This window comes from Kwoniella shandongensis, chromosome 3 (assembly GCF_008629635.2).
Source record: "Kwoniella shandongensis chromosome 3, complete sequence".
NCBI classification, from domain to species: domain Eukaryota; kingdom Fungi; phylum Basidiomycota; class Tremellomycetes; order Tremellales; family Cryptococcaceae; genus Kwoniella; species Kwoniella shandongensis.
This window is the reverse complement of record NC_089289.1, coordinates 1,344,300-1,363,937: the sequence shown is the minus strand read 5'-3', so window position 1 is coordinate 1,363,937 and position 19,638 is coordinate 1,344,300. Positions and strand designations below refer to the sequence as shown.

General features: G+C 51.0%; 4 protein-coding genes across 4 annotated transcripts; 2 read left to right on the top strand and 2 right to left on the bottom strand.

Moving 5' to 3' along the window:
* Positions 1-256: 256 nt before the first annotated feature.
* CI109_101864 (uncharacterized protein) lies at positions 257-4,026 on the top strand (the record flags this gene model as incomplete). The annotated part of the gene is made up of 4 exons (XM_032008177.1): positions 257-523; positions 585-805; positions 869-2,700; positions 2,756-4,026. The coding sequence occupies 4 exons, from the start codon at positions 257-259 to the stop codon at positions 4,024-4,026; spliced, it is 3,591 nt and encodes a 1,196-aa protein (XP_031857551.1).
* A 214-nt stretch (positions 4,027-4,240) lies between these two features.
* On the bottom strand, positions 4,241-7,815 carry CI109_101863 (uncharacterized protein; the record flags this gene model as incomplete). Its single annotated transcript, XM_032008178.1, has 5 exons — positions 4,241-4,529; positions 4,592-4,779; positions 4,850-5,259; positions 5,331-7,259; positions 7,323-7,815. 5 exons carry the CDS (start codon positions 7,813-7,815, stop codon positions 4,241-4,243), a joined length of 3,309 nt encoding a protein of 1,102 aa, XP_031857552.1.
* Positions 7,816-8,205: 390 nt separating this feature from the next.
* CI109_101862 (uncharacterized protein) lies at positions 8,206-10,776 on the bottom strand (the record flags this gene model as incomplete). Its single annotated transcript, XM_032008179.1, has 5 exons — positions 8,206-8,385; positions 8,442-10,445; positions 10,504-10,546; positions 10,607-10,650; positions 10,708-10,776. The coding sequence occupies 5 exons, from the start codon at positions 10,774-10,776 to the stop codon at positions 8,206-8,208; spliced, it is 2,340 nt and encodes a 779-aa protein (XP_031857553.1).
* Positions 10,777-11,340: 564 nt separating this feature from the next.
* CI109_101861 (uncharacterized protein) lies at positions 11,341-16,863 on the top strand (the record flags this gene model as incomplete). Its single annotated transcript, XM_065967046.1, has 15 exons — positions 11,341-12,860; positions 12,931-13,217; positions 13,271-13,360; positions 13,412-13,645; positions 13,716-14,016; positions 14,076-14,091; positions 14,150-14,264; positions 14,317-14,368; positions 14,478-14,605; positions 14,655-15,329; positions 15,393-15,504; positions 15,564-15,879; positions 15,967-16,152; positions 16,221-16,551; positions 16,628-16,863. 15 exons carry the CDS (start codon positions 11,341-11,343, stop codon positions 16,861-16,863), a joined length of 4,599 nt encoding a protein of 1,532 aa, XP_065823118.1.
* Positions 16,864-19,638: the final 2,775 nt, after the last annotated feature.

Below are 19,638 nucleotides of genomic sequence, written 5' to 3'. Positions count from 1 at the left end.
AGGACAAGGTAAAAATGGTATCCCATGTTTGTATTCAATAGATAATGGTGTTATGCGATGATATTCGTGCATGTTAGTGCCACAAGCTGAGTAACGGAAGCAAATGTCCCATCCACTGAATTGCACCAATCAAGACAGCCGTGGGAGTTCTTGACTTGTCGTTTGTTGTTGTTTCCTATATCATCATCACCGTGGGAAAGATCATCTCCACTTTCAACGTCCACCTGTTCTCCCATCCACCCATCCGCATCACATCATGTTAGATAACGACAACAATAACGGTGGTGGTAGTGGTAATGGCGATGTCCCATCAGCTACCCCACTCGACTTACTCATCAACGCCATAGCTGGATCAACAGATTATAACTTCCCACCTCCTCCCGAGCATGAGCAGAATGAAACGAGGGAGAATGATGAGGCTCATCTGGGAACGGTAGAAGGGGAGAATGATGACGGGGAAGTACAGTCGATCAACCTGGATGGATTGCTTGCAGCGAGGAAAGTCCCAGCAGAACAACCTGGTGTGAGTGCTTCTTACTCTATTGTGTGGGCAGGATCGGACTTCTCACTTCTTGGTATCGCAGACATTGTCCTATTCGCTCAAAACAGCATCAGAACGACATCGAGAGGTTGCATCATCGTCTAGTCAGCGCCAACTTGGCAAGGTGATAGCTGCACGGGTGATTGATTCATTACCTATGCACCAGACAAACAATTCGTCATCGAGGAGCTTCGAACCCCCAATATCGACAGTAGAAGTCTGGCACCCTACCACCGGTCAGAAAAGTTATGGCAAAGAAAGAAGGTGAGTGAACAGCCGCCACCGCTTCCTTCTGGGCTGAGTAACTTATGACTCTGTCGGTTGCAGGATCTTGAATCCTCCACCTATCCTTCGTGTGACTGGCGCAGTGCTACCTACTATCACCTCAGTGACCTTGTCGACAATTCCCAATCCACCTTTAACTCCAGCTCCTTCCTCGTCGGCCTCTGCCACTCCTTCAGTGTCGGGATCGCAAACTCATCGTATTATACCCGCTCAGCTTGATACCTCTCTTGCTCCGGAAGTACCCATTCATCAAGGCAAGCGGGCCGAACGATTGGACCGCAAACGAAAACTGCGTGATGCGGCTCTGAACGCTGGTTTCGGGGCCACTTTGCCCAAGATCCGGAGTGGAATAGAAGGAAGGGACCGCGATGCCCTCAGAGAAGGCTTGACTTTCCCTGGTCTGTGGGTGGGAGAGGATGCTGGCAAGGGGAAAGAGTTCGTCTTGCAATTGAAGCTGGAGCAGGAAGGCAGTAAAGAGAGTACCGCGGATGGCGTCATTTCCGAGATTGCTGAGGAGCATCCGGCTGCAGAGGCAGTGGCGGAAAAAGAAGAGATACCCCTGGCTCCTACCCCAACAATTGATCATCCCTTTGAACCACCAAATGACGGATTTCCAGACGTGGACGAAGTGCACGAGTCTTCCTTGGTCGACATGCTCGGCTCGTCATCAATGGAAGTGTTACAACCGTTAGCCGAGGCGGTGCGACAAGCTGGAAACGACCACAACGAGACTTTAGCAGGACATCTCGGTAGTATTACGACACCTAACAACGAGACTGGCCAAGAGTCTAATGTCAAGATCGCCCCAGGCGAGGCATCTCGAATAACAGTGTCGAAACCCGCGGCCGACAGAACACTAGCAACTCTCGTGTCAACAACACTGAAGATCGTCTCCAAACCATCGCAGAAGACCGCAAAGGCTCGTTCCATGGCCAGTTGTCTGTCTACCAAATCGTCCTTTGCGCTCTGGACACGGATACATGGTCAAACCGTCCGAACAAAGTACATGAAGCTCGAAACGGACGAAGATGGCAATGATCCGCGACTTACCTCCAAGACTGGTAAATGGACCCCGTTCAAGTTCGAGATCATACATCGTGCCGTTCCTCAATCCGAGAAAGCCTCGCGAGATCGACTAGGCGCGGTAGGATATGACGACGATAGACTCACATACGGATCGATAGTTTCGCTTGTTGACTTGCAAAGCGGTACCAAATCGGATCCTGTTAAATTGGTCAAAGTGGAGAGTGGGGAAGTCAGAATCGCGGAGAATGAGGGTGATCCAGTCAGCGAGCTGCAACGGATCGGGTTGGTCAGAATGGTCAACTGGGCGGAGGACTTGACAGGCGGAGCTCGATGGTATCTCAGCGCTCCAGGTGCAAGAATGGGAGGTGCGGAAGTCGCAGGACAGAGCTCTTCACGTTCAAGACCCATCAGGATCAAAGCAAAGCCTTCACCAGTGGTTGCTCGAACATCTATTCTTACCCAGCCTACCGATCCCCCCGCCACGCTTAATGGCGCCGTAACAGAACTGGCTCCTAGCATGGAGGAGCAGCCGTTCCCAATGATGTTGGACGAGCCTGCGACAGGTCTCGGTCAGATACCACAGCCCGACTCGACTGCACAGGCTAGTCTACACGAGACCGAAGAGTCAGTCGAACCCCCAATGAAGAAGAAGAAAACAAAGCGTAATGCTCTGGCAATCGCTGTGGTGGCGGAGGACGAGGATGGTGGTGTACAGGCATTGTTGAGCTGGTCCAAGGCTGGAAGAGCAGAGCGTCCAATGGATGGTCCCAATGGCGATGGGATGGGTCAACGGACCGTTTTAGTGGAGAAAGTCGAGGATTGGATGTGCTGGATTATCGGAGGAGTTTGTGAGTGGTGCATCTGCGAATGTTTCTGGGAGGGTGCTGATTATACTTCTGGTAGCTTGCTTCTCTACCTCCTTCTTCAGCACTTCTGACGCGTCAATCGCGGTTCCATCCCACCCTATCGACCCTGTCCCTCAAATCTTGGTACCTCCGGTCTTCCATCCCGACAAGAACACCCTCGATCTGACAATATCCGAGTTCTTCTTCTCTGATTCTGCTGATCCGACCCGACCTCGCGAGCCTCTAGAGGTGTATCTTGGTCCTCTTGGTCCGCTCCACTTGACAGTATGGCAATCAAATGCTCGTCGAACTCGTCCGTCTGATAACAATGGGTACATCAATCCAGAATACGCTGGACCTTATTTCGACAACAGCCCGCATAGCGCTGAGCAAAGCGTCCTTAGCGCATATCCGAAAGACATTAATCATGTGATTGTGGTGGTCGAGATGCCAGGTCCGGAGGATATCATCAAAGCTATGCAGCATGGCGTAGCACAAGCTGCTTTGGAAAAGCTGGCAAGCAGAGCGGAGCATGGTGGTGCGCAAGAGAGCAGTGGAAAGAGCGTTGTTCAAGATCAACAAGACATGTCCAGTGGTTTGGAGGGATCAGTTCAGGCTACTGAAACGCCTTGGTCCGACGAGAACGCGCAACGCCCCTCGAACGACATCAGTAATAAACCATCATCGGAAACAAGAGGGCAGGAGGAGGTTCGAGGGAACGATGATCAGCAGCCTGCTGAGATGGCAATCGCCGAAGCGCTAAGTATGGCCGATAACGACTTTTCGTCATTGCACCACTTGGGACCGTTCGACGCGGACATCGAAGCCGAGGCTGAGCCAGAGACGGAGCAACCCCCTACTCTACAATCTCATGAGAATCTCCTAGATCCGTCTCTACGAGATCATACAAGAGACACGAGTATGGATGCTGAGACAGCGGAGACTCAGGCAGAGTTCGCAGTCGTACCGATTGAAGCGGCTATCACGCAAGATACCGAGCCTCAGGATCTACGACAAACATCTGCATCGTCCAATCATGAAATCGGTATATCGACTACACAACAACAGTTGGAGAGGAACGAGTCCCCACCTGAGATGCTGAATCTATACGTCCCTGCGAAAGTTGAGAAGCCTACACAATCACAAACGGAGATGATGCCACTCCCTCTACTCTTACTGAGAAAAAATGATGGTGTAGCTTTTGGCACTGGGCGAAGTGTCGTGGCGCAGAGGTTGGACGGGGATCTTATAGGTGAGGGTATAGGAGCGGAGGGCAGTGGATCAGCAGGTGCTGGGACTAGGTGGGGACTGAGAGTGGTAGAGACGTAATCCGGCCAGGTGAGATCGGGTTGAAAGGATAACAAAAGTCTTGTAGATATCAAGAGAGCGGATGTCAATTTCTCTTAATGTTACGAGTAATGTCAAACATGATGGATTTACATGACATGTCAAATGTTGTACAGTCTCTGCTACTATGCAAATGCCATACGATGCCCCGCTTCGTCGCTTCATTCTCCACCCAGCCAGACCCAACGGGCAGTCTTCACATGGCCCAACTCAATCCTCTAGCTATAGCCACTACCTCGTCGTCCAATTCCAACCATCTCATATAACCCCCTCCGCCTCTTACTGGTCTTCCAGTCTTCCTATTGATCCTCTCTTCGCCGCGTTGGATAGCTTCGTTCTCCGCCAATTCGAGGAGGTTATCAACTTCGACGATTTGCAGGATGGTAGGTAATGTGTGTAGGAAGAGTGAGGAGTGGGGGAGGAGAGGACTTGATAGTGGGATAAGAGGATCAAGTACAGGGAGTGTAGAACGGATGTATCGCGCTCTGAAAGACAAGAAAAGTCAGCTTGCCCCATCCTTCAAGAGAGGGATGTCAAGTTGACTCACCGATCCACATTGAGATTGCCTAACGGACCCATCCTACCTCCCGCAAGGTCTATGAGGGACTGAGCAATGTCGGACGAGCGATCGTAGCCCGCCAAGACAGGATACGATTCTCTTATCTCTGGTTTGATCAATGCATGTATACCCATCTCGTCGTCAGTGCATGGTGAAACCCTATCAATGTCGATAATCTGCAACGCAAACATCATGGTTCATAAGCTCCTAGATCTATTGATAACGATCTAATGAATATTGGCTCACCTCCATTTTGGCCCAAGGTCGAAGATCGACATGGGCATCGGCGTACGATACCGCATCAAACCGACGCAGCAGCCCCTTCAAATTGTCGAGATCCGATCGACCTTCTTGTGGCGGTTGTTTAGGCAGATCCCAAGGATGAGACGGTCCCCTTTCAAGTTGCAGTTGAGAGATCGCTCGCCTTAAGTCGAAGTACGGTAGTCTTTCATTCCCATTCGGTGGTAACGGTTGGTCCATCAATTCGTCTTGGCCGCGATGTGTAGACTCTCGCACGATTGCGTCGAGATCTGGCAAAGATTTCGCTTCTTGCGCTGCGATGGCTTGAAGGTATGGTATAGCGATGTGCAAAGGAGGCGGACGGTATTGCAGTATCGCTTGAAGAGGGAGTTGATCTTTCGGTATCCGCTTGAGATCTATGTCGTAAGCTATGTCAGCTGTTGTGCCCAATAAGAGATTTAAAACAGCTTGTACAGTGAGCACTCACCATTGCATGTCAATACGACCGGTCTTCTCGATTCTGCAATCAACGAAATCACAGCTGGCCAGAAAGTCGCCTCTTCCTCAAAGAGGATATCCGCCTCGTCGATCAATATCAAGGATTGTCTGACTTTGGTGGGTTCAGCACTCGTGTCTGTTACGACGACTGCTTCGTTAAACCCACTTGCTTTCGGCGTCGGCGGACCCAGCAGGATCGGGCGATCATCGTCGTCTGAGGTATCGTCATGGTCGTATCCATCGTGCATCGCGATGTCAATGGGTTCCGCTGCTGAACCTTGACTCCCCAACTCGATGTTCGTCTTTTTCGTTCCGTTGGCAGCAGCTAGTTTGCTCTTCGCCGCTCCTGAGCCAAAGAAAGACTTGATTCCTCCTGCTACTCCATTTTCTGCTCCTTTCTTCTCCTTCTCGACCTTTGGTTTCTTCCCCTCTGCACCATCCTCCTTTCCCCCGTTTGCGACCATGTGATTCCGTCCGACATCTCCTACCCATGACATAAGGTTGCCTCCTGTCCTCTTCCCTATCCCGGGGTAGACTTCGAAGACATCCCAGCCGAGTTCGTGGGCTGCGGCATATACAGCTGCGGTCTTCCCCGCGCCGTGAGGTCCATTGAGCATGATTGTGTTCGTCAATCTAGATTCGAGAGGTGGATACTCGTTTGGTCTCTTATCAAAATCTGGACTGATTTCCGGTTCTTCCAGTTCTTCTAGCTCTTCCACTTCATCTGCTGAGGTCTCCCCGTCTTCAAGGGGTTCACCATACAACCCCAGATCATCGACAATCCATCCTTCTACCAACGCCGAGCGAGCCTTCGCCCTGCGCACTCTGCGAACAACTTTGGGTGTCTTGCCCTCATGGTGACCCACTGCGAGGGTGGAAAGCCAGTCTCGCAAGTAGGTCGTTTCCAACTCGTTCGAGAGGACTTCGGAAGATCGTAAGGGTCTGTAGCGATCGCACCAAGCATCGCGATTGGCGCTGGATGATTTAGCCTTCGCAGGAATGGAAGTGAAAGCGGGATGCTGGGTGATGAAAGGTATGGTCGAAGAGGTAGAAGGCGATCCCGGGTGTTGGGTTAGATTATCGGATATGCCGGTCAAAGACCAGAAAGTGTCGTCTTCAGGATACGGAAGTACACGTTTCGGTCTTCGACTTGATCCGCTATGGTTTCCCTCCTTGACCAGAAGCTGATCCACCGAAGCGTGGCTGGGCCAGTCTCCTCCTGGTAAAGGTGTGTTCCATTCCTCCTTTCCCCAACCATTCTTCAGACCACTTACTCCACTACCGCCTCCTGCGAATTTCAAGAAAGCATGAGGCTGCTTCGCTCTCTTCTCCTTCTGAATCATTCCACCGTCCACTGCTTTCGGCACATCCCCAAGCGGTGGCTTTGGAACCGTGTCTGACGCCACAGATGACGCTCTCGATCTTCCGCCATCTGGTTCGAGACGGCTGAAAAATGAATGTGTGGGTTTCGAATCGGCCGCAAAGGCGATCTTCTTCGGTTTTGCCGGCGACGAGGAGACAGGTTGAAGATGATGTTCATCAATCTCTATCGCATCGTCTGGAGCAAGTCCTCTCGAAGCTGTTCTCGCAAGACCAACGCCGCCATTGGTTCGACTAGGGCCAACTGAACAGCTGGTTATTACGAAATCGTCCGAATGGCGGGGAGCTCTTGGCTTCGAAGTAGCGACAGAAGGACCGGCTTGGACATGGATTGCAATAGGAGATGAGGAGATAATCGTAGGATGAGAAGCAGAAGGATGATCGATGGACGAGCTGTTAGGTTGTTGTGATTTGCGAGGTCGGCCTCTTTTCCGCTTGACAGGAGAGCTGGTTTGCTCTGCGTTGGACTCGCCATGTGTTAAGATAGAAGGGTCGATCAGCATGTCGTCTGAGCCGGGAAGGGCTCCAGGAGCGCCTGCTGTGGACCAATGAGGAGTCATTAGCTGACCAATCATCTGCATAGATACCCAGCTATACTTACCAGCTCTCCCCGCTGCACCGCTGCCTTCTCCTGCATCCGCTTTCCGTTTCCCTCTGCCTTTGCCCCTCTCCTTCCCTCCCCCACCTCTCTTACTCATCTCCCTCAACTCTTCTTCTTCCCCACCTGCACCTTTTCCTACATGTCCACCGACTGCACTCCCATTTGTACCAGCGACGCCTTTCTGTTCCGTTTCCGGTTTTCCAAGACTCCAAGCTTTACCTTCTCCTCCACTTCCTGCTAACGAGAGTCGAGCCTGAGTGCCCACAGAAGCATCTTCAGCCTTTTTCCGTTTTCGCTTCGGTACAGCTGGCGGAGCGGCCGGGAGCTGCAAGGACGACGAGGAGCTCGAAGAAGAAGCAGAGGGATTTCCACCGAAGAAAGCGTATATCGGTCGGTTGATAGCTTGGACCGAAGCAGGTGCAGAAGCAGGAGGAGGAAGGGAGACGGTGGAGGGCAACGAGGTGTCAGTCTCCGTAGGTGAGGGAGTTGGCATGGTGGATGCCGATTGCAAATGAGTCAGAAACGAGAGATGAGAATCGAGCCGCGGTGCTTATACTGTTGACATGATGGTGATGATGGAAGACGCAGAAGGAAGAAGAGCGATGAGTTACCAAAAGTCAAAGTGACAGGTAATAATCGACGATCGATGAAGTCACCAGACGCGTCTCTCCACAATCTCATCTTGCAGCCAACATTTTCATAACGCGTCTGGAATACTGTCGTTCTCGCAATGCGACCCGATTCATCACCCAGATGCATGTATTTGTACATGTGTAGTGAGATATCAAATCTCTAGCTTCGTCGAGATCTATCTACATCGGCCCATATAATGGTAGCAAGCATACCGCTCGACTAACACAAGATGTGTACAATTCTTCCCCTTTTATGCCTCGGTTTTGATCGCCTCCACTTCTTTCTCCAAGGCTTTTTGCAAATCTGAAGCAGTCTGTGCGTTCTTCACTCTCAAAGCGTATGATACAGGTTTACCATCTTGATCGAAGCCAAGAAATTTGACGTGCGATCCATCAACTGATGGGTTGAACGTACTGTTCACCGACATATTCTGCCATTCACTACGTTAGTACGACTCTTCATCCCTTCATAAGGATGTTGGCTTACCAGGATGACATTGCCGTTTCCATCAGTTCTCATCAACAACCTGCGCTTCTTCTTTCCACTAGCATCACCATCTTTCGATCGCTTCAACTTGAACTGGCCTAAACCCTTGAGAGCGAATTTGCCTTCTTCCAAGCTATGCAGCTTGCCTCGTTGCTCTACCACGGTATCTTCGTTCTCCTCACCCGCACCAGCGGTCTCTGCCAAGTTCTTGCTTGGGGTCGCGTCGCCCTCGGACGTGGGTGTAGAATCACCATCTCCTGTCGAATCAGCAGGCTTGGGGTTGTAGGGGGTGAACGAGAATGCCGATCCGGATGCTGGCGTGGTCGAAGACCCGGAGGATTTAGAAGCATCTTCGGCCGGCTTGGCACCAAATGAGAATGAAGGAGTCGAAGCAGAAGAAGTAGAGCCGAACGAGAAGGAGGATGTCGTTGCAGCAGGTTTCGGCGCTGTTGTGCTACTGGAGCCGAACGAGAATGCTGGGGCAGCAGCTGGAGCAGCTGGAGCGGTACCGGAACTGGCTCCGAAGCTGAAACCTGCACCAGTGGCGGGAGAAGTAGTCGATGCCGAGGGTGCTCCTGAACCGAAGCCAAAGCTGAAAGGCTTAGCAGCGGCAGGTGTACCAGGCGTGCCTGCAGCTGGGGAAGTCTTCGCGCCTCCAAAAGCAAGCTGAGGTTGAGATCCACCGGGACCGAATTTGCCTAATTTGGCAGGTGTAGCGCTCTCAAGCGTGGACGATGGCGTGAAAGTCTTGCTTTCCGGTGTGGAAGGGTGTAAAGGTCCAGACGGAGCGAAAGAGAACAGACCGGTCGCTTTTTTGCTGCTTTCAGGAGTTGCACTTGACGCACCGAAGGTGAAAGGTTTGGGTGCAGCCGTTTCCCCGTCCTTCTTTTCTTCGTCTTTGCCAGAGATCACGTCCTCTACCATCTTCGACACTTCCGCAGAAGGCTTCTTTGGTGTAGCAGCTGCAGGAGCTGGTGTTGATACAGGAGCAGCAGGTCTTACACTGCCGAAGGTGAAGCCAGAAGTTGAACTGCCAGCTGCGGGTGTAGGTGTGAAACCACCGAAAGTGGGAGCGGGAGTCGATGATGTGCTAGTTGAAGGCGCCTTTGGAAGAGCAAAACCGCCCACAGCGGGTGGAGCTGGCAGTTTAGGAGCAGCTGATCCGTTTGTAGGAGGAGCAGTCTTGCTCGATTCACCATTCCCGTTAACAATTGCCTTGTTCGTCTCCGGTCTCCATCCCGCCTTCTTCGCAGACTCATCCAGGTGCCTTTCGTACTGCTTCAACAAGGCAGGGAAAGCTACAGCAAGATCCGCAAAAGGATCTGATTCGATCGTTTGAGTCAGGAACGAAACGATTGAGGTGTTGAGACCGCGCAGCGCAGTGTAGTACGAGACTTCCCCTTCTGGTGGAGGTGTCGGTTGAGATGATGTTGGTGTGGACTTGGAGGCGGAAGTAGTCGCGGCATTGCTCTCAGCAGGCTTAGGTGCCGGTGCGGAGAATGCAGGGAAGGTGGATGAAGATGAAGCAGCCGGTGTGGAAGTCGATGGTGTAGAGGTCGATCCGAATGAGAGGGCAGCAGCAGGTTTGACGGCGGCAGGAGGATTGCTTGCAGCTGACGCTGGAGCAGGAGAGGATGTCGAGCCAAAAGAAAACCCTGCAAACGGCTTGGCAGGTTGTGCTGGAGCGGGAGCTGTGACAGGTGCGGGCGATTGAGCAGGGGGTGCAGCTGTGCTACCAAAAGAGAAAGCGGGTGTAGAAGCAGGTCTGACAGGTTCCGGAGCTGCTGCCGCTGCTGGCTTAGCGCCAAATGCAAATCCAGAAAAGGGGTTTGCGGGAGGAGCCGCGGCAGCTGGTGCCGGTGTGGAAGACGACGACGAGCCAAACACAAATGGTGTTGATGAGGTGGTAGCTGGTGCCCCGAACGAGAATCCTCCAAAAGGTGAGGCAGCAGGAGGTACGGCTGGAGCGGATGATGGAGCGGCAGCAGGCGTCGGGGAAGGAGCCTATTGAATATCGATGTCAGCTTTTGGGATAGGGGACGGCATAGCACGTTCTACCTACAGCTGGAGTTCCTAAACCTTTTCGTTTGGGCATGCCTCGAATACTGTTGCAGCGGTTATCGGTCAGCCATCAGTCATGCTCGCAGAACTCGGACACAACTTACACTCGACCCTCGACTGGAGCAAGGGGGAGGTTCCTCTGTCCGGGCTACGAGTGACACTTTCAGCTCATGTTGTCATCATTGCACACAGAGATATCGCTCACGTCTTCCACTTGCTCATCATCGTCAGCATCATCTCTCGTCTTTTGATCTTCGGCCGTTCGCTTCGCCATTTTCGTGAGCAGTAGGATATGTTATTATTTGCCAATTAGTAGTCAAGTGTGTCGGACATGAGTATCTGAAGCAGGAGGCAGCAACGATGCTGGGCTTTAACTTTTGAATGGCGACCGAAATGAACGAGGGAGAGGAAAGAGGGGGGTGAGGTGAACGGGATCAAATTCTTGTTGTAGGAGAATGTGCCACGTGACTTCGAGCTCGCTCATCGTCACCGAACCACCCACCACCCACGTCCACCACTTCTTTAATGGTCATCAAAACCCAGGCAGGTAGTAATAAACATCTTGACATAGTAGGAGCGCTCCTTGCATCTCTCTACGTCGAAACCCCTTGTCCGTGGGTATATCTTTGACTGAATACCCCACCCTTTGTGTTTCGTGACCGCCGCAACAAAGCTTGGAAATCGATCTTGCTCCTTTCATGAGATCAGCACGAGTCCTATAGAGCTGGAACGGAACGCAAGGATTGGTCACACACAAATCACGGCCAACTCGTGGGGAGACTCGCCGGAACACTTATAATCGTCCTTGGTCATTCATTCAGCATTCCCTCTGAGCAACATGACGGCCGATCCACCCAAATCTCCGACCAGCCCGAAAAGCTCGAAATCTCCACGCTCCCCTAGCAAATCCCTGTCTGTTGGCAGTCAGTACGCCCGAGCATACCAGTACCACCCCATGCCCTCATCATCTCCTTCATCATCTCCGTCTTCTTCTCACAAGACCTCTCTGCCGAAACCTGCTGGTCCTCGATCGCCTGAATCACCTCGATCAGCCAAAAGCGAACGACCTAGTCACACCGGTCCTGGTTCATCAAGAACGCGATATCACACTGCTCCTCTGCCACCGACGCACTCTAACAGTCCTACGAGCCCGACCTCGACTATTCGAGCGGAACCTTCCTCTCTCCCCGACGTTCAATCAACGGTACCGGTGACCACTACTGAAGTCGAGCTAGATCCTCCCCATGCCCCTTACAGACCGCCCGAAGCTGTCATCGAACCACCTGAGGAACACCCTCCTGGTTACACGCCCGGCATCATAGCTGAGCATATCGGCAGTGATGACGATAACATCCCTGGCGAGTCACTGATACCCCAGCGCAGAGGCAGTCAGTCGACACTTGGTGAAAAGACCACTGGAAATGTAGATGCTTGGAAAGCCAATCTGCAAAGCTTTAATATGGACATCGATCCGACCGGCGATTCTCCTGAGAGACCGCAGATCGGACCCGGTCTTCTGCCTAGACGATGGTTGCAGATTGCTCACGAACATGAGCTGGTACGACCGCGAATCGAAGACCTCCCACAACCGTCAGTGAATAAGAAGGCTTCCAACCCACCTCGACCCATATCAGCTGCTGGAAGCAGTACGATCCAACCTCCCCTGGCGACGGGCGCTCCTCCGCCTCCTAGTCCCGCTCCATCACATCGATCTTCCGCTTCCATCCCGTCTATACCGGATGCGGAGCACATTTCTACCCTAGACGACGTTTGGGATGCGCTACCCGGCCGCAAAGAGAATCACAATGATTGGTATTTCTGCACAACGTGCTGGGGATGGATCAGGATCAAGGCAGGTCGAGGAGAGATGAGCTATCTGACGAACATGGAAGAATGGGAAGCGTCGGTGCAATCAAGCGGCCTTTACGATAGCCAGGACGACTTCGAGAAGGCACGAACAGCTCGACATGAGGAGTGGAGAACGTTGAACGACCTTCAAGCATCTCGCCTGCTTGTGGAAGAAGAACATCATCATCTCCATCAATTCGATACATTAGTCCAGTCCCCGCAAGAACAACGCATAGAGCGAGTGGAAGTGGACGAACAGATGAATGTGTTCCCTCACATCACATTCGGTATCGATGCGGATCCCTCGTGGACATCCTTCGAGATGCCCAAGGGTCATGCCAGATTATTCCTTAGCTGTTCGTCAGATTTGTGGATCCAAGTGGACGAGATGGTGCCGGGGCAGATACCTGCTGGTCTGGCTAGAGCCTTTACAGCAGAGAAAATGAGCAATCCTGGTCCTGGATGGAGCGGTCCTCAGAGCGTGAACGAGGCCTGGACCTTGATCACAACGTGAGTTTGAGATAGCCCGTTATCACAAAATATTCCTGTCGCGATGCTGATCGCACCCGCCGCCTGCTAGACTTCTCATCAATCCCCTATTCAGGGGCCAACGAGGTTGGGTTGCGCTCAACAACAATCTGTATCAGAGAAAGATTGGAGCGAATCTCACTTCTTCCAATGTTTTGTATCAGATCGGGTTCGCTTGCCAACAAGAACCCGACGGACTCCGAGTGGGCCCATTCAAGATGGGGGGTGGGGACGAAACCGTGGCAGAGGACAAGCAGAAGATGATACAGATGGATCAGTACATGGTTCGAGCATGGGTCGAAGTAACACTATACCTTTTGGCGTACCAAAAGCGAAACGGTGAGTTGAATGCGTCGTTATCAGATTAGGCAAGACTGATTGTGATCCTACAGACATCTTCCCTACGAGTCCACCTTGGATACAAGCTGTCCCGCTAGAAGATGCCATCGGAAATATCCTTGACTTTAATCGTTATCCGAAAGGTGAGTCAAGCTGTCTCTCGACAGATGATGGAGACGCTGATGTCACCAAAGCTGCAAACTTCTACCCTGATACCGTTCGCCTTGCTTGTCTCACCCTCGGAGCGACCAAATTCGACAAAGCGACCACTATCGAAACTGCATACGGATTACAAATATCCTGCGATGCTCGGAATACTTCTAAATACCTAGCTGCGCTGGAACAGGTGGCAGCGGCGCCTATCGTGGGCAAAGAGGCCCTGCAACTACGTGTTGCGACCGAGCGATCTTTAGACAAGTACTCTTCTGGTAAGCAGATGCATCGTCTCTCGCACAGGGCCCATGAAGGCGGAAAGAGCTGACTTGACATCTTATATAGACGATATTGATCGAGCTTACCGAACGATTGGGTACACTTCCGAGCACGTCGAGGTCATCGGTGTAGAGGCTCACGAAGCGCCCGATGAATACGTCCTAGACATGCATAAGCGCGCTGTGCAGTCTGCCACCTCACCTCAGGAGAAGCAAGACCTGTCAAGAGCGCTCGTCTTAATTGGCAGGGAGCGAAACTCGGACTTGATGAAGAAACTGGGAGGAAGTGGGCAAACATTGATATCTGTCGAGGAAGCATACGCTGCCTTGAGTGCACCGAGAGACGCAGTTGATGACGGGTTGATCATGTGAGTGAGGGTCTACGCCATGCTGTCATTGAAGCTAATCAAGTATATCATTCTCGCAGGCAATACGAAATGGCTGTACGTACATAATGTGATTGGGACGATACATTAGAAGGAGCTCATTATGCGCCCGCAGGTCAACGAATATCCTGGCAAAGCGGAACACTACAAGATGTGTTTGCAGCTGATCGCGGATGCGCCTGGCGAGGAACGACCTGGACTCAAGACATTCCTGCAGACCGGTTCAAGAGGTATGTCGATTCTTTCGGTGTGACGAAGTTACGCTAATTCGACAACGAGAAGAACCCGACGCCCCTGCTCGGCTGGACATCCCAGTTGGCTTGCAGAATATCGGGTGAGTTCCATGCTTGTCATGAATGTCAATGTGCTGACGAATGACTCAGAAACACATGGTAAGCTCGCATCCCGAAGTAGCCGTAGGCATCACTGATAGCGCTTTATAGTTACCTCAACTCCATTTTGCAATATCTGTATTCAATCAAACCTCTACGAGAAGCTGTCCTTTCATTCGAACAGGATGTTTCTCGTCATTCAGCCAATCCAAAATCTGATGTTGAGCGAGCCAAACGATGTAAGTTTGCTTCCATTGAGTGGGACTTACGCTGACTGTGCCATTCTAGTCGTTCGACAGCTTCGGTTGCTATTCCTACAGCTATACAAGTCCGAGACACCTTCTGTCCGACCTGACGAAGAGCTCGCATATCTTGCTATCACTCGGCCAGAAGTCGATGCCATAGTCGAACCGGAAGTTGAAGCGCCTTCGGCCCCTGCAGGGCCTACCTTCGATTCTATTCCTGATATTCCAAATATTCCTGACGTCGCGTCACCGTCCTCCACGCAGGTGGCATCCCCCGAAACATCCCCTCCACTTTTTGCAAGTGACCCGCCTTTGATCGACGAGATACAGAGATCGCCATCACGTTCCAGATCCACGTCCGTACTTGGCAAGCGAGCCAGTGAGGATCGCGACGACTCGTCCAGATCGTCTGAAGATCGAGTAAGAGTGAAATCCGATGGGTTTGAGCATGTCGAAAAGGTAGACACACCAATGGAGGTCGACGACTTTGAGGTGATCGCGCCTCTGAGCCAGACGGAGGTAGGAAGTCAAGCAGATGAAGCTCCGCAGCACTATGTTGGGTCCCCGTCCGCTGCGACCGAGATTGGTCATCTGGATATTAAGTCACCCATGAACGAGATGGAAGAACCCCAATATAATCCGCCAAGCGGTCCACCACCCCTTCCACCCCGTCCACCATTGTTGAAGAAGGACACATTGAGCTCTGGACTGCGCTTTGGTAAGTCCATTCCGTCGGACAATCGCGTACATGAAACGCTAACACAGATGTTCGCCACAACAGGTTTACAGCAAGATTCTGCGGAAGTCTTGATCAACGTTCTATCGCAACTCGAGTTAGCCCTTGATGAGCCATCCGATGATAATGGCAGCAATGGATCAAATCTCATACAAAGGTAAGCCGTCGTTTTCCCTGACCCGTGGTAGCAGCAAAAGCTAATCATGCGATTTTTAGCTTGTTCTCTTGTAAATTCCGCCAACAGATTGTTTATGAATCCCCGGCTGCGTCTTCCGCAAATACCCCACCGAACGAGATCAGTGGCCAGGTCGTAGCTGAAATCTCAGAGCAAGAAACAGCCTACGAAGCCCAGACTCCCGTGGAATCGGTCTTCACCCACCCTATTATCGGGGTCGAGGAAGAAGGCAAAGACCTGTACGATTGTCTTGCGGAACTGTATCTGAAGGGAGCCGATATCGAATACGAGGGTAAGAAAGGTTATATGATGGACTTGATGGACGAGTTTCCGCCAATGTTGTATATTCAGATGAGGGTGAGTGAGCCTCCGAAGCACGAGAAGCGGCAATGAGGCGAGCTTGCTGCGATGATGGCTAACCTTACACGTCATGACTATTTTCAGCGATCGCAATATGACCCCGCCACTGGTCGTGAACGAAAGACGAACACGCATATCGGATTCCAACAGACTTTATCGATGGGGCGGTTCCTGACTACTGCAGATGCGAAGAAGAGGGAGGCGGCAATCGAGTTGACTAGAGAGATGGTGCGGGTGAGAACGAGGCTGCATCAGTTGAGAAACCACAAGGTGAGCATCACAGTCTGCACCCCTCCGATGACACAAAACCTACGCTGACTTGCTTTCTCGCTTCAAAGCCCATGTCCATCCCTCAAACCTTTAAGCATGCGTCGTCCGCCCTTCGTCAACTCGCTGGATCAGACCTCGAAATCGCTGCTCTAACCGACGAACTCACCCCAGACTTTTTGACAGCTCTGGACACCGAGGCAGATCAAGCGGAGATGGAAATCGCCTCTCTGCAAGATAGTCTGCCGAAACTTCGTGACAAGATGGATAAGCTGTGGCAGAATCCTACCGAAGATGCGGTGGATGAATGGGAGTACGAGTTGGTGAGCGTGTTCATGCACAGGGGAAAGAACAGTGGTTCTGGACATTATTGGACATATCAAGCCTTCTTGCCTGATCATAGTGAGTCTCAGCATTCGTTCTCGGTGGATGTGCGATAGATTAGCGAATGCTAGCTAATCAATTCTTCGGCGTACAGGCGATACGTTCTTCAAATACAATGACGAGACCGTCACTCAAGTACCTGCGAGCGAAGTTTTGCAAGACCGAACAGGGGATGACGCCAACCCGGCTTTACTATGTTATGTCAGAAAAGGCAGAAGCTTAGTGGACACTTTGCACAGAGAGATATTAGAACGAGCACAGCAGCCAGGACAAGGGGAAGGACTGAACGATGGAGTAGAAGTCAGCGTCACTGCCGCTGTGGATGTTTAGTATACGCGGGCTCGCCGCATCGTCGTTTTGTACTACCTCGTCATTCTAGTTGCATATCATGGAGCTATTGAGATCACACTAGTGATGTTCGTGTCTCTACGTCTAAGGGGAACCGAACACCAAGCCCTCCGTACCTTTCTCTTCCTCCAATTCCCAGTCTAATGATCGCTGTGACCTCGAGGGGAAGCCATGGACTGCTGCAACGACATCTGAGAATATGTTGCGGCGACTGACTCAAAGCTGTCCGCAGAACGGTCCTGATTTGGATCCTCTTCGAATCGATAAGATGATGCCTGGGGAAAGGTATTTCGACTTGTTGAGCCAATAGTGGCAGGAGAAGCTGAAGGACGCGTGTCCAATCGGTCTCCTTCATATGCACCATAATGAGAGCTTTGGGCAGCAGATCGGCTCGGTGTCGCTTGAGCCGAAGTAGCGGCTGAATTGGAAGGGCGAAAGGCACGATTGTCGTGTTTGCGGTGAGATTTGCTGCCACTGGACTGACCAGATTCACCACCTCGTGTACGATCACGACCTGTGCTCGGCAATTCGCTACGCGATGATGAACTTGTGGTCTTTGCTCCTGTAGCGTGCTTTGACGACTCGTGGGAAGCGGGGTCCTTTTCTTGGGAACGGGGGGATGTACATATGGATTGTTCCAAAAAACGCCGTAGTCACTCAAATGAGGAACCTGAACCTGTGTGAAGGCTGAAGGCGGGGCCAAGACCTTTTGCGCAACCGACTCGGTGTTGTACTCAGATGAGTCCATTGTGAGTGGTTTCTGGTGTGGGACACCCATGCCAGATGATGATGCGCATGCTGTGTTTTGACAGAGGTACTATGGTGAACATAGTAGATGCCGCTGAAAAAGAATTACCATTTATGAGCTGGTATATGATGTGACAGATGATCATCTTAGGTCCAATCCTAACATGATGAGCTCTGACTTACCCTGCATATCTCGCATCTTCTGTGTGGCAATGTTCCATTTTTTTGTGAATTGCCCCTCAGTTTGACCATCCTCTTGTGCTTTTGCCCAAAGCATTTCAATCAAAATTGCAGCATTTCTATCAGCAAACTTGTGATGATGATCTTCCTGATCAAACACAACCTTGTTAGTACTACTCTTTGCAGCCTTAGTGGAGCCTGAAATTGGGACTATGCTGTTGTTCCAAATCTCTCATATATAATGTCTACTCACACATGCCCCACAAGGTCCCTCTGTCCTTGTTGTTTTGGTCATGCACCTTTGAAAGCTGTGCAAATCTTTCCTTGGACAATGACATAAGCCAGATTCTCCGGCCTGGCTGCGTATCAAGCAATGCTCTTGAGCTTCAAGTTGTTTATCGGCAAAATCAATGTCTAACATGGCATTTTCCTGCGCTTTTGTGCAGCATTTGTGAGTCTGTATGTTGATTAGCTCAAGAGCTTCATTTTTGCCTTGCAATGAGCAAGGGGGGCAAACTTACACCACAGGATCTACAGAAAGAAGTGGTATTGTCCTTTCTCTTTTGTCGCTCCACCTTTCCCCAGCATTGATTTCCCAGGAAAGTGTGTTGATCTGAGATGCATCTGCATCTCTCAAAGCCATTGTGAAAATGGGTCTTGACAAGCTGATCTGTCCTGAATGATGCAGGATCTGACATTGTGATGATGAAGTGGTGTCCTGTATGTAAGAGGTGATTTGTGTGGGATTATATGATGTAGATTGAGCTAGCTGAATAACGGTATGGTTGATGGGAGTAAAGATATGTGAGTAGTAAGAAGCAGTGGGGCTGATGAGGCTTTATATACCCTACTGCGCAGGCAATGGGCCAGTTTGAACCAATAGGACCGCTTGTGAGAGGTGGCTTCTACTCATCTCCTTGACACTGAAAGGATATAGAGGCTTCTATTCAGAGACAATTTGCACAGCCCTCCAATTTGAATAACTTATACACCTCCTGGATCATCAAAGGATCTTCAAAGGAACCACACTCACTTCCAGTGACTAGGCTAGACTGACATGTCTTATATGATTTGTGTCTGAGCCGCACCAAGATGAGTACACAGACATTGATCTAGTGCAAAACATTTCACTCATCCCCTTAGACTGAAAGGATACTACTGATGTGTAGTATCACACAGCCTAGCAAGTGGGCAACCATGCAATCCATGGTTTGTATTGTACTATAAAAGGCCATGATGATTGGGCTTCTGCTGGAACTCCCCATTTGGGCTATATACAACCAAAGATGTTGGTCTTGGTAGTTGTCATTCATGGCACTAACAACTCGACCAAATCCGACCCCCTCCAGTAGTTCAGTAACTAGTCAGAGTATAGATAGATAGTAGTGGGGTACCTTGACGGAACCACTAGAAATGTACACATACTTCTCTTCTATCCCCATACAACTCAGATAAAGACAAACCTCAAACAAAACAACAGCAAGAGCATAGTCAAACAAGAACTGGGTGGATATTCCCCTTGTCTGTTGAACCTTAGTGGTGCCACACAGGATCCTCTATGTGACCTACGGTGGAGTGCTATGTGTCAGAGGCGGGTCCGTTGACGAGCCTAAGCGGGGAATACGGGTTACGAATAGCACAAAGTCCTGTACCGAATTGTACAAGTCGAATACCGAATGTACGAGACTTGGGGTTGACTAACAGATCGTTGTACTGGTCCCACAGTAGTGAACTAGACAGAGGAATATACATTCGTCACAGGAATAACCATGTACGAGTCCTGCACTCATGTATATAAGCATCAATGATGCTACAAGAACCGTGGGAACG